Below are 14,351 nucleotides of genomic sequence, written 5' to 3' on the forward strand. Positions count from 1 at the left end.
AAACACAAGGTGAGTGGACCCTGGAGCTCATACAAAATGGATATATTTTACCATTCAGACACCTGCCACCACCAACAGGAATCGTCCACACTTTACTGGACTGGTCAAGCCCACAAGGGATCGTCTTACAAGAAGAAATAGGGGCTCTGTTCTTTTCTCTTGCCATAGAACAGGTCCCTACATTTTCTCACGAGCAGGGCCACTACTCGACCTCAAGGGTCTACATTCTTAAAAATAAATTTTGGGCAGTCATCAAGGCATTTCAAACAGGGGATTGGTTGATATCCATAGACCACAAGGATGAATATTTTCATATCCCCATTCACGAGGATTACAGGGAATACCTCTGATTCGCCATCAAGGGAGATCAGTATCAATTCAAAGTACTCTCATTTGGAATATCCACCATGCCCAGGGTGTTCACCAAGGTTATTGCCAAAGTTGCTGAACACCTCAGAAGCTTAGGCTTCCACTTAAATACAGTATAGGCTTAAATACAGTACAGGCTCCATCCAAAGCTATTTATCTATTCCAGGAACTGGGTCTCCTAGTGAACAAAGAAAATTTAGCTCTCATTCCAACAAAATCCTTGGTTTTCCTGGGTGCACAGTTCAACACTATCCCTGGAACAGTGTGCCTAACCAAAGCCTTCATTCGTCATCTTGCAGGTCTTTTCGTTGTAGGAGTAAAATTATTCTAGAAATTCCTGGGTCACATAGCAGCAGCAGTCTACCTGGTAAGAGACACAAGACTATGCATGAGACACTTATAAAAGTGTCTCCTTTCTTCCTGGAATATAACTCTTTCAGATTCTCATCGCATCAAGGCCTCTCTGGGAGCAGCAAGAGAAGCAAGATGATGGAAATTTTCACCTTGAGTAGTAATGGGGCTAAAATGATCTCAACAACCCCCCATGCTCCGCCTTTATACCAATGCCTCGTACATATATGTCTTAATGCATATAAACAACCAGGGTCACCTACTACGAATGTGATTACAAATTCACGTTTATTAGCAGTTTGGTACATTCAGTAATGGTTACATTTCATACTTGAAAGGAAACGTTATCATAACTTTGCATCCCTGAAATAGAAGTGTAACCATTAACCTTCAGTGTCGCTGCATCCATGATTGCAGCAGGCTTGAAGGAAAAGTTGCACTGAGGTCTGTGAGCGCTGTCATTTTGTGCCGTCGGGAGCGGGCCATGACTGCGTCACAGGCTCTCTCAGGCTATATTTTATTCAGGTTTCGGGTCTTTAGGAGGCAAATGCACATTTGGGAATGGTTACTGTCTTATTTCAGGGAAGCAGGATGTGGTAGGGTGCCACGCCCCTGTGCTTATTTTGTGTTCTATGTATGTATGTATGTATGTATGTATGTATGTACTGGTGTACAGAGTGAGCAGCCAGAACCATTCTGCTTCACTTAGCGCTCCTTTTTGTTTGTTATTTTTTCTTCAGTTCATTCGATCCGCAACGTGTGTGTCACCCTGCATTTCACCGGGAGCCGCACTTGAACTGCCTGGGAGCCGCTTGCTTTTCTTACAACGTCATGTACACTAGGTATATAGTACATATTTTATTGAAGCAACATAGACACTGTAGGTATCCCCCCCCCCCCCAGTGCTTTGGCATAATGCTCTGCTCCAATGCATAGCAGCGGTGCCATAAAGAAGTGCTATGTGTAATGATTTGTTAATGGATTTTAGTTAAGTAATATGTATTATACAAATCAAAAGATTGAATTCTGCATGAAAATGACATTTAATATATATTTTTTAATAGTATTCTTACATTGTCAAACAGTTTGTGTTAACAGAGAAAAGAAAAAAAAAAACTGGCAATGCATCGATGCCCTGACAAAACTTTGAAGTTTTAGAATTACCTTCGAATTTCTGGCTAGCCAATGAATCTTCAAACATAGCAGTAGACTTTTGCAGAGGTAAAAAAGTCCTTAAAAACAGAGTGCAACTTTCTGTTCTCTAATTATAATTAATTGGAACCCAAAAGGGTGTTTCTAGTCCACAGGTGTGAATTTGGCTGACAAGATTTTTCACATTTCCAGACTTGTGGCACATTATTGGAGTTAGTTATTTTATGCAGGATATCACAATAATGTTAATGTTAAGTGGTATGCCATTGCTGAGCAGAAAACTATCCATTACATCTAATATGTAAAATTGAAATATATTAGTGGGATTCATTTGAAAAAGTACCACCAGGTACTTTTATTTTGTATAATCTGTAACTTTGTGATTGGATAGTCTCTATTAGTTTGTTCTTCAGGAGGACATTTTCAAACCAACGTCTTTGACACTATCATGAGGTCTTCCTACATTTGAAATTCACCTCAGGGTAACAGTGAGGGTACCCTCAAGTCAGTATGCACTCACTGAGAGTATTAGAGTCTGGGTTTATAAGGCTGCACCTGTCTCACGGTCTTTCTGCATGTATATACTGTATGCCACACCTATATTTTTTGTATGAATATGGAGAACTGCATGTCCAGTTGTGATTTAGCAGAATCCTGTTATTGAGAGATCAAAATCTAGGGATATTTGGAGATACCTATGTCTCATGTCCTTGGAGCTCATGGTTATAATTAGGCAGTAAAAACTGTTAACCTGCAGTCTAGGGATAGACCCAATCCGGGAAGAAGGGGGGACTAGTACTTCATAGATAGTCTTCATGATCAAAATCATAATTAAATTAGTGCCAAAAATGCATTTTGTTGTGTTACTGGTTTTAGCCCCGCTCATATGATTTACACTGATGGCTCTCTCTTTTTTAATTAGTTATAGCCATGAAGTGTGTGTCTTACTAATTAGCTGTAGTACTATTTTCATTCTGTGGTTTAGTTTTCTGCCATGCCCCCTGGCACAATGTAATATGTTAAAAGCCACTCTGCTCAGTTTCTGAAAAAAAAAAAAAAAAAATTTGATAAACTTCTTGCTTTCGTATTTCTAACATGCAGGTTGAGGTTATGATACAACATTTGAATGTGAGAATAATTGTAGAGAGACCATCTGACATGAGATATGTTTCCGTATATTATTAATTTACTGTTCAAGATGTTAAATGCATGTCTGGTTGATTGAAAATGGGCCAAACTGACCTGTCTTTTCTCATAACCCTCAAGTACAGTATTTTTATATTTGTCTATGAAGTAAAATTTCCAGATTGCCTATGTTACTATGAGCTTTCAAATGTATTTTACAGTTTTAGTACTGTAACTCCTAAAAATGCACAGTGTCAAATTGCCCTTTTATATTTTAAGTTCTTCTATTTCTATGGGCATGGCTTTTAGGAATACCTTTTGATGTACAATTTAGGTGTTCAGTAAGAAAAGAAAAAATATGCTCTAACACTGTCACTCTGTATATGATTATGCGACTTATATTGACAAGTTATTCAAATAGACGGGTTCTGTGACAACAAAGCATCACAGCTACAGTGATCAGTGTTCATTGTGGTATTAGAAAGTTTGGGGTTGCATCTCTCAAACTGGTGCTTATGATTGCAAGGAAAAGGGTTCCCTCAACACAGGTTACAAATCATATTTAAAAAAATGTTGGTTACTAAAGTAGGAAGTCACAGGCTAGAATGCTGTAGGTGTTTACATATGCACAAAATTAGTTTATCTCTTGTATTGCACAGATAATTATTTTTTAAAAAAAGTCAATGTCTACCATATAAAATGGGATTCAAAATGTAATGTGAAACTTGTTTATTGCATAACAATATATATTTGGTCACAATTTGTGTAAATCACAAGTTTACCTTTTTTTTTTTTTTTTTTTTTTTTTTTTTTTTTTTTTTTTTGAACAAACACAAATTCTATTTTTGAAGGTGCACTCTTGTGCATTCCATGAGTTACACAGAGCAGGTTTCCTTGACAACAGCTACAGATGCTGCCATTACCATGGGGATGGTTCTTCTGAATGAAGCTGCAACTTCCAAAGGAGACGTTGGCAAGCGAAGAAGTATGTTTTATTTAAACACTCATTTGCATTTAAAAGACTTGTTATATCATTGAAAAGAGTTTAATGAACATATATGTATGTAAATATTGTTATAGCTGGTACCAGGCAGTTTTTTTGTTGTTGTTGTTCTTCAAATTAGAGGGGTTTTTGTTCAGTTTGATGGTCCAGCATACACACATTTTACCATCATAATCTATAAGTATATTCTTTTGAGGTTTTTTTTTTTTCTTTAAGTAAACGTATGTAACTTACTGGCACATATTTACATAAGAACAGAAGGCAATTCGGCCTATCTAAGCTCGTCCAGTTCGTAGTAGGTGATTGATCTCAAAATGTTGTCAAGTTGAGTCTTGAGTGATTCTGTCTCATCAACATGACTAGGTAGCCCATTCCATATTCTTACCTTCGCTTCTGTGTGAAGAAGTACATCCTTCCCTCTGTCCTAAGTCTATCCTCACTTTATTTCCAATGTGTACCCTGGTTTCTGTACTGTGGTTAATGTATTGGTTATTGGTCATTTTTAAAATTTTAAAGACTTCCTAATTCTTCTTTTGTTTTAGGCTAAACAGACGAAAACATTTTTTTTTCAGCCTTTTTTTCATACTATAGCACATTTCATTATGCCCTGGGATTAGCCTGGTTGCTCTTTTTTGGACTCTCTCCTGGGCCATAATGTCCCTTTGGTACTAAGATGACCAGTATTAGACTAATTACTCTGCAAATTTGACAAGTTCTCTAATTATCCCCCCATCTAAAGGCCTGTACACAGTGGACACGATATAAGAGGGGATAGTGTCGTACACTGAGCCGTAACTAGGCATTTTAGCGACAGAGGCAGGCAACATATTTGCGCCTTCCTGCCCCGTCCTGTCCCTTTCATTTTTTTTTTCTCTTTGGCATATTTGCTTGGTTTCATTAAAACTTGATCAGTAACTGCAAGCATTTTGGAATTTTTAGCAGTGTTGCTATAAACAATAAAAACTACTGTATGATTATTTTAGCAGCCACATTAAGCCTTACAAAATCCTTTAATATTGCTGTAGTATCCTTGTATATATAACTTTTAAGTAAATTCTTGTGTGGTGTTTTCTCATAATCATTGATTGGTAAAAAAAAAAAAAAAAATGATTGAAAATAATTGTAACTCAAACATGGATACTGCAATGACTTAATGGCATGAAACATATTCAGAACAAAATCGCATTTCCATCAATACAGTTATCAAAAATAATTCTTTAGTTTCCCTAAAGATCTAAAAAAATTAGAATTTGGCAAGAGCCATGCAGGGTTGTATGCTGTTTTTAAACAAAAAATTAAGAGGGTCATTAAAATAACAAATGAGCATTGCTGTACAATGTTTGCTGTAGTACATAACTAGATTTTGTGTTTCTTTTATACTGACATATTTTAACACATTGTAAGAGCAAAGTCATTGTCAAATAAACTTGTTTTATAATGGTGCTTTTAAAAATTGCAAATGGGTGGGTAATTTGTTCACAATTTTATTCCATCATATAAAGACTGGTACCACATTTAACGTCTTCTAGTTCAGGGTGGTGAATTTTAAGGGCTGTTTATCTGTTTGCATTTTAATATTAATTCATTTCTTACTTGTTGTCTATCTTAAAATGCTTTGGTTTACCTTTATTTCATAGGTGCTTAATAACTGTTATGAAACGTGCATTTACATTTCAGACTCTAAATAAACATTTGTAGTAGTGCTGGTCCTGAAGCTGCAGGAGCGAACAAACAGTCCTGCACGCCACAGGAAGCGAACAACACAAATATACTATATACCGTAATAACAAACTGGCAACGCCAGGTTGTTGGTTTGTGTAGAACCAAGTTCGTGGTCGTTAAGACCGTTGCTAAGGAAGTGACATATTCCCTTTTCTAGTGCAGAGGCACATGCAATCTTCAGACTATGCTAGCGCTGACAGCTGATAACATTGAGAACCAGATTTTTTTTATTTATTTATTTTTTTTACTCAAGTGCCAATGCATTTCAGTTATTTTTCCACCCCTGACGGCTTTGCGGCTGGGGCGGCTGTCCCTGTTCAACAATTCAGTACAACTTTGACACATCAGGGTTTCTATACTTTGGTACATGCTGTTAAGGCATTGAAATAATGTGCAACTGAAATGTGTAAAGTAAAAGTTATTAGATTCTCAAAAACAGACAGGATCTTCAGCCCTTACTGATGAAATAGAAGAAAAATCAAGAATGAGGTGACTGTTTTCATTTGCTTAACTGCAACAATTTAAAGCATACAATGCTCAGGTTTTGGTGGTCTGAGTAATTCTGTAAGTTTCATGTGCCTCAGTGTGCTAGTCCTTTATTTTGGCAGCTAAATCTCATAGCTGTTTTAGCAGCAGAAGCTGTGTGCGTAATAGACCACACATAATTAATCAAGTGATTACAGGTACGTTCAGTTAATAAGGCAGATCGGATAATTGACTCTCTACTGTAGTGGTATTTATTAAATGGTTACTTCATAGAATCTGTTTTTTAGAAAATATGTAATTTCTTACCATATAATATGACATGGTATTTGTTCTGTATATTATTTTTCAATTGCAGTTTCTGCTTGGATCATTAGTGTGCCGTGATGAATCAATTCTAGGAATTCTTTTCAGCCACTTTCTACTATTAAACTATTACTGTTAAAGTTGATGGAATGTGTTAAATATCCTGTCTTTTGACTGTGTGCAATAAATGAAGCCCATTAATCAGCTTTTCTGAGAATGAGTCTTAACGGAATTTTGGTCTTAAGTAAGGTCTTAACTTTAAGAATACCCTGAAGGAGGCTTTGAAACAACTTTTATTTTTCTTCCATTGCTTGACAGGTGAGAGTATATGATTTTATTTGATGTTCATCCAGATGAGAATTGCCCTAGGCAATTCTACTGTAAGACTGAATTGAGAGTTTTTAATTGACAGTCATTTGCTAACAAATATTTTACATAGATCTATATCCGTCAACTAACCAAAGCAATGCAATTCCAGCTTTGTTGCGGGTGATTTATTTATTTTTATTCTATTACAGTATTAAATATGTTATTGCAATGTAGATCATACCGTTAACATTATAACTATAATTAGGGCTGTAAATCTACATTTAATGTATAACAAGCAGCACCAAAAGCATGGCTTGAGAGGAGTGAAGACTTCATTAGCAGAGGTAGAAACATACAAAATAATACCAGCCCCATTATAGTTTTGTGTTTGTTATCTATAGCATTTTTTTATTATTATTATTTTTATTTATTTTTTTTTTTTTTTTTTTAGCAAAAATGTATTTCAAGCTTTCCACAGCTATAAAACACATATACAACCTGTGTACCCTTTTTGTTTGATCTGCTACTGTTTCTTCCCCTGTTTTTCCATCTGCCTGGTTACTCTATTACCGGAAACTATATCTTGTTTCTAAAAATACCTGCATCTCATTAAAAACCAAGAACGTCTTTCTTAAAGGGATACACTTCTAAAAGCAAATTAGAAAGAGAGCCAGGTAAACTTTTTTTTTATTTATTTATTTTTTTTTTTTTAAATATACTTTATTAACAAATATTCCATTAAGTACAATACACATACAAATACATAACATTCTGTAATGTTTTTATTTTACTGTAATTACATGTGGTAATATTAGGGTGACCAGACGTCCTAATAAAATTTGGATCATCACGATATTAGGGGCTTTGTCCCGCGTCCTGATCGAGGTAGTGTTGGGCCGCCATTTGTCCCGATATTTAGAGTAAACGTTGAAAACCCAGGCGTAGAATTTGACATTTTTATTTTCATTTTAGGAAGTGTCATATATGTGGCTGCTGTACTGTCTCGCGGTGCAACAGCACTGATTTAGGGTGTGTTGTTAGCATTGCATCTGTGTGGCTATCCAATCATATGTGTTTTTCTTGGTGCGTGCGCCTGTGCGTCAAGTTTTCCTGGTGAAGTGTCATGATGGCTGTTATTGACGAGCCTGTTAGTTAAAAGCAAAAAAGAATCAAGTACCGAATCAACGTTGTCTGAATAACCAGTTTGCAATGTTGAACAACATTGAATCAGTGTTGGCAGGCTAACATTGATTCTACATTGAACAAATGTTGACAGCTACATTGATTCAGTTTTGAAATCCGATGTTGATTCAACACCATTTTGCTCATTGAAAGAACATTAAATCAATGTTGTCTGAATAACAAATTTACAGTGTTGAAGCAACATTGCTTCCATGTTGTGCAACCAACTAATATGCAGTATTAAAATCATTTTACCACATTTCAGAATTTAAATCCTTAACAATCAACACAACAAACAAGTAATTTTTTGTAAATTTAACATTTATTTAAAATATATTCATAATAGTTAATACAGTAACAAATGTAACTTTAAGCCCAGACTTGATTTTTGAAAATTACAGTAAAATAATATGTAACTTTGTATTTAGTTACTGGTAAATATATAAAACCAAGATCACATCATCAACTGATTAAGTTCAGTAAACACTAAACCAAATGATTAATTTATTAAATTACTATTATATATTTTTTTCTATTACTATGGTGGCTCGTTGATGCCGTCGCAAAAAATTAAAAAAATAAATAAAAAAAACTCTGTTCTCTCGAGATCCTGAGACAATGTCTCAGGATCTCAATATTACCATTTCGTTTTCTCAAATACTGGGATAAATTACCTTAGGATTTAGAGAAAGTGGAAGTCATTACTTCCGTTTTCCTGAAATAATTTCTCAAAATTTTGAGAAAACAAAATGGTAATAGAGATAATTTCTCTTTCAGATAAATTCTCTCAGTATTGATTTGGGTTTTTTTGCGATGGCCTCATAGTTTATACAGCAGGGTGCACAGAACAATGAAGTGACTGTTGTCAAAAGGTTTAGAAAACAACTATTGAGAAAACTATTCAAAAAAATGATTGCTGTTGCGTCCCTTGGTGACCTGTTCCTCTTCTCTATCTGGTGCATATCCCAGCCATCTCTTAATGACATCTGCAAACATGGCTTGTGCTGCATCTTTGCCCAAATTACTTATTCTCAAAGCTCCTGGAAACACAAAGCAAACACCATATCTATTTGTAATCAGAAGAAACAAACAAAAAGCAAACAGTTCAGGGCAAGACCCAAACTAATAAAGCCTCGTTTCCCATGGGTGTGTTTAGGATGACTTGTTACTTGACATTGCAGTTCTTTGGTGTCTATGGATATACACACGGTCTCAGTTATAAAGTCAGTAAATAGTGTACTTACTGTAATTTATGGTATTCTGCCAAATTTGGTTGAAATCTGCCTGCAGGATGAAAATGTAACAGACATACTCACACAGACAGAATAATTTCTTAAGCTGTAGTTTCTACAGGAAACAAGGCCAAAAACTGTCCTAAATAGCAGATCCAGTCAAAATCAATTTTCTGCTATAAAGTCTTACTGTTAATTGAACAGTTTTAAAGCATCTTGATCCCAGTAAACTATAAAAGACTAACAAACACATTTACAGCAAACAAACAGCATACGATAGCATACGAAATATAACTTTCTGAAAATTGGTCTGCTGAAAACTTTGCTTGCTGCCACGACCTGTCCAATTCAGTTTGCAGGGCACTCTATTCATCAACACTGCTTGCAGCATGTGGAGAATGGTCTCATCCAAACAGCGACCACCCATCAGGGACAGATGAGTCAGCTAGAATTTAACGAGAAGGAAGCCATTCATTTCCAAAGCTTCTTAGATATTAAGGACATATTAGCAGGTGTCCACTACAGCATTTCAAATATAACTTGAGGATACAGAAAGTCATGTCCTAAAATTGTAGATAGCCCATTGTAAACCTAACTGTCAATCGCATATTGTCAATACTGTCAAAATGTAAGATATGTAAGTAAAAAATGTAAGATGAAGTAGTTATGATATTTGTCAGTACACCAAGTAAATGTCTGCTTCAAGTGAACACGAATCATTGAACAACATCTAAATGATCTTACCAGATTATTGTTAATTTGTTCATCCTCTATGCACTTCTCAGTGTCATGAAGCTGTTCGAGTAAAACAATAGGCAGCTGAACATCTGGTGACAGTGAACTGGTGTGTCTGTCACACCGCCTTTGGCCTGCAGCTCATGTAAAATGGCCTTGTGCTGCTTCATTCCATCTTTTACTTCTACTAGCAAAGCGAGTACTTTACATTGAGGGCAAAAGTTCTGAAAATAGATATGATACTTAATGTTTTTATTTTAATAATCTCAGAAGTTCTTATAAAGACATTTCCAAAAATGTAGTCTTTTCTAGAAGTGTTATTTTAATCAGCAAACATCACTGCATACCTTTGACATTGATTCCACATTGTGCAAATGACGATGGCAGCATACTCATTCTAGATGTTACTGAAAAATAAATCAAAATATATTCAGTGATACAAAAAAGACTATAAAATAATCAACTATGAAACTAATTGGTATCCATAAAGGGACACTTACATCTATTTATTTCAGTGTCATGTGCAGTATTTTACCATAGTTAACTGTATCCCTAAAACAAAAGACTGCTTAAAAAAATTGCCATTCATTGACTGGCTAGGTATTCTTTGCTGAATTTGTTTAACTGGGGAATGGCAATAAGAATTGTTGCTGGTAGGTGTGTCTGAAAAATAAAATAAAAAATCAGTCTAGTAATGGAAAATCAACTGTGTCTATAATATCTAATATGATACAATGTGGTTCCCATGAAACACTTGTGACTACACTATTTAAAGTGTTGTGTTTAATATTTTAAAACAATTTACTATACAGTATATCCATAACCTGACTAAAGAGATTTAAAAAAAAAAAAACCCTCGAGTGGCAGGCTATCCTTTCTTGGATAGGGGATGGGGTTGTGATAAGATGATGATAAGAGCTCCATAGCACATTGAGGCAATTTGCCAGATACAGATTGACATGCTGCCTGCTGTCTTGGGAAAAAAAAAAAAAAAAAAAAAAAAACTGCAAAAAATATTTAGTTTTAGCTTTAATATTATCTTATTAAAGTTAAACACATATGAAGACATAATGCAAGACCGCATATGAATTATACCACAAGTGACTCTGAAATGATTAACTCTTAAACGCATGGCTAAATTATGCTTATTAATCAGCATTTATGAATTACCTGGTAATTTAACCCTTGGTGTAGCTGATAGAAAAGTATTTTTGCGGCATTCATCTTCTGAATCTACTGCATCTTTATAATGTACATTGGGCCTGTAGGTAAACAATGAAATGCTTTTATTAAAAATATAAATCCTTATATAATAGATATCTAGTAAAGACTTAACTAATGTAAGCTATATGTATGCTTAAACTGATAAAGTTCATGTAGCAAGGCAGTAGGAAAGCCCTGCTGTTTAATCATATTGTTTGTTTATTTTTAGAACGGGGTCTCCCTCTCCGCCCCTGCGTTGTTATTTTCTATTTGTTTATTGTTTTATACTTGTGTTTATAGATAACGGCGAACTGCCGTGTGTTTTGTTTGTTTATTATTTTGTATGACAGCGTAGCTGTACTTTAGTTTTGTTATTGTTTTGCAGCGTGGATAGGAAGCATCCACATTACGAAACTCGTGCAGAAGGTGGCCATCTCCCGAATTAGTTAAGTGACTAATTTGTTGCTAATCGGGAGATGGTCACCGTATAAATACATGCAGCTCTCTGCACTCAGGGTGGGTGTTCAGAGGAGGAATGAGACAGAGCGAGGAGTGAGAGAGAGGAGAAAGTAAATTTAAAAGAACATAAGGATCCGTGAAGGCCACTGCCTAGCCTGACCTTAATTCATTTATTTTCTAGATTTATTATTGTTCAGATATTTTATTTATTTATTGTTTGCTTTAAATAAAACGGCGCACACGCCACTGCACCGTACCTTTGTTTTTGTTGTGCTTTCTTCTGGTCTGGGTCACCGCAACACCATTTCCTGTCACACGTGGTGTCCATCGTGGGATCACCAGCACCTCCTGGACTCAGGCCAGAAGAGGTACTACAGAGGGGTACTGCAGTTTCGTTTTTTTTTTTTTTTAATTAATCGTGATAATTATTATTTTTTTTGGAGTGAAGAGGAAGGAAGGATGGGAAAGAAGCAGCGGCAGAAGCAGCAGCGCGGGGCTGGTCGCAAACCCCACCATGCATCTGGCAAGGTGGACATCTGCATGACCTGCTTGAGGGGGGAGGAGTGATGTTTTGAAGTTGGCAAGGTCAGGCAAGTGTCGCCCGACTACTACCACTCCCCACCTCAGGAAGACGAGGTGAAACCAGAGCCACAGCCACAGGAGGAGGATGGCTGGGAAGCCCTCCTCCACAGCATGGGCGTACAGTATGGTTGCTGCATCTGTGGGGAGTGGGGCCATTTCCCAGCTAACTGCCCCCTCCCACCAGGAATGCCTGCTGCCTCTGCATCCACCACTGCCGCAGCCAGAAGGGGAGGCGCCCCCACCGCCTTCGCAGCCAGAAGGGGAGGCTCCCCTGCCCCCTTTGCCATCAAGAGGAGAGGAGGAGGAGCTACCTCTCCCTCCAACACCACCATTGGGAGAAGTGAAGCTCCTGCTGCCGCCATCATGGCCAGGGGCTCCCCTCCCGCCGTCACCATTACCAGGAGCAGAGCAGCAGGAGCTACCTCTGTCTCCACCCCCACCAGGAGCGGAGCAGCAGGAGCTACCTCTATCTCCAACCCTGCTAGAGGGAGAGAAGCTGGAGCTGCTTCTCCCTTCAGCATTGGTGGGACCAGGGCAGGATGCTGCCGGACCTCAGCAGCCCCTGCATAGGTTGCTGAGGGGAGCACGGGAGAAAAACGCCCGGCCACAGTGGCTGCAAAGAGGGCCAAACCCCGCACCACAGCTAGGCCTGGCTCTTCTCCCATAGTCGCCTCCCGAGGGTCCGCTGCTGCCCTGCCTCGCACCGCCCAAGGCTGCCTGCCTCGCACCGCCCAAGGCTGCCTGCCTCGCACCGTCCAAGGCTGCCTGCCGCGCACCGCCCAAGGATGCCTCGTCCGCACCGCCCAAGGATGCCTCGTCCGCATCGCCCGGGGTGGCCTGTCGCTCTGCACCGCCTGGGGCGGATTCTCTCTCTCTTTTATCCCCTAGGGTTGCCGAGGGTCCCGCTTCGCCTAGGGTTGCCTGTCTCTCCTCTGCTTCGCCTGGGGTTGCCGGGGGTCTCTCCTATGCTTCGCCTGGGGCTGCTGCCGGCACGGCTTCGCTTGGGGCCACTGTTTGGCTTGCGCCGCCTGGAGCCAGTACTAGTCCTGCAGGACTGCAGGAAGCACCGGGGCCGGCGCCTCAGAAAAGGGGATGGCCGGCTACAAAGAAGGTGGGGGAGGTCAGGAGACCAGCTCCCCCAGCTGCACTTTCGCGGCAGGAGGAACAGTGGCTGAGGCCTCGGAAGAGGGAGCTACCAGCCAGGAAGACATGGGGGGAGGAGGACCTCCCACCATGGCCACCCCCATGGATAACTCCAGACCCCTCTTCCAGGACATTGAGACTGAGGGGGGAGGTGGCCGTTGGGGCCATGTGTGCTTCACAAAAGGAGGGGGATAAGTAGCAGGGCTGTAGGAAAGCCCTGCTGTTTAATCATATTGTTTGTTTATTTTTAGAACGGGGTCTCCCCCTCCGCCCCTGTGTTGTTATTTTGTATTTGTTTATTGTTTTATACTTGTGTTTATAGATGACGGCGAACGGCTGTGTGTTTTGTTTGTTTATTATTTTGTATGACAGCGTAGCTGTACTTTAGTTTTGTTATTGTTTTGCAGCGTGGATAGGAAGCCCCATCCACATTACGAAACTCGTGCAGAAGGTGGCCATCTCCCGAATTAGTTAAGTGACTAATTTGTTAGATTTGTTAAAATCTCAAACAACATTTGACACCAATATACTAAATAAAACAGCCGAACATGTTATGTAGTGGGTTTCATTTATGTGCTTAAATGTGGATTTTGATGGATGCACTTGTATAAATTACAATGCTTATATATATATATATATATATATATATATATATATATATATATATATATATATATATATATATAGACACACACACACACACACACACACACACACACACACACATTGTAGTTGAAAAAGTATTTGCCCCCTGTCTGATTTTCTGTATTGTTACATTTTTCACATTTGGTCAGATCTTTTTGTGGGTTGTAGTAGTATATAGAGGGAGTCTGAGAGAAAAAATGACACGAAAGTTGGTGTGCAAGGTAATCAAACATGCAATCTTCAGGTATGAAAAAGTTATTTTTTCATACACAAATTACCCTAGAACAACATTCATGGATCAATCTGCAGGCCTCTCTCGTCTTGGCTAAGGTCAGTGTTCATGACTCTAC

At 38.3% G+C, this 14,351-nt stretch overlaps 1 protein-coding gene across 1 annotated transcript in view; it reads left to right on the forward strand.

Annotated features, from left to right (window-relative positions):
- Positions 1-14,351, forward strand: part of tusc3 (tumor suppressor candidate 3) — a 111,264-nt gene that overhangs the window by 85,149 nt on the left and 11,764 nt on the right. Inside the window, exon 8 of the mRNA XM_041258471.1 lies at positions 3,908-3,982. Coding sequence (XP_041114405.1) covers positions 3,908-3,982 — 75 coding nt within the window. The remainder of the gene's footprint in view (positions 1-3,907; positions 3,983-14,351) is intronic.

This window comes from Polyodon spathula, chromosome 1, assembly GCF_017654505.1.
Source record: "Polyodon spathula isolate WHYD16114869_AA chromosome 1, ASM1765450v1, whole genome shotgun sequence".
Lineage (NCBI taxonomy): Eukaryota > Metazoa > Chordata > Actinopteri > Acipenseriformes > Polyodontidae > Polyodon > Polyodon spathula.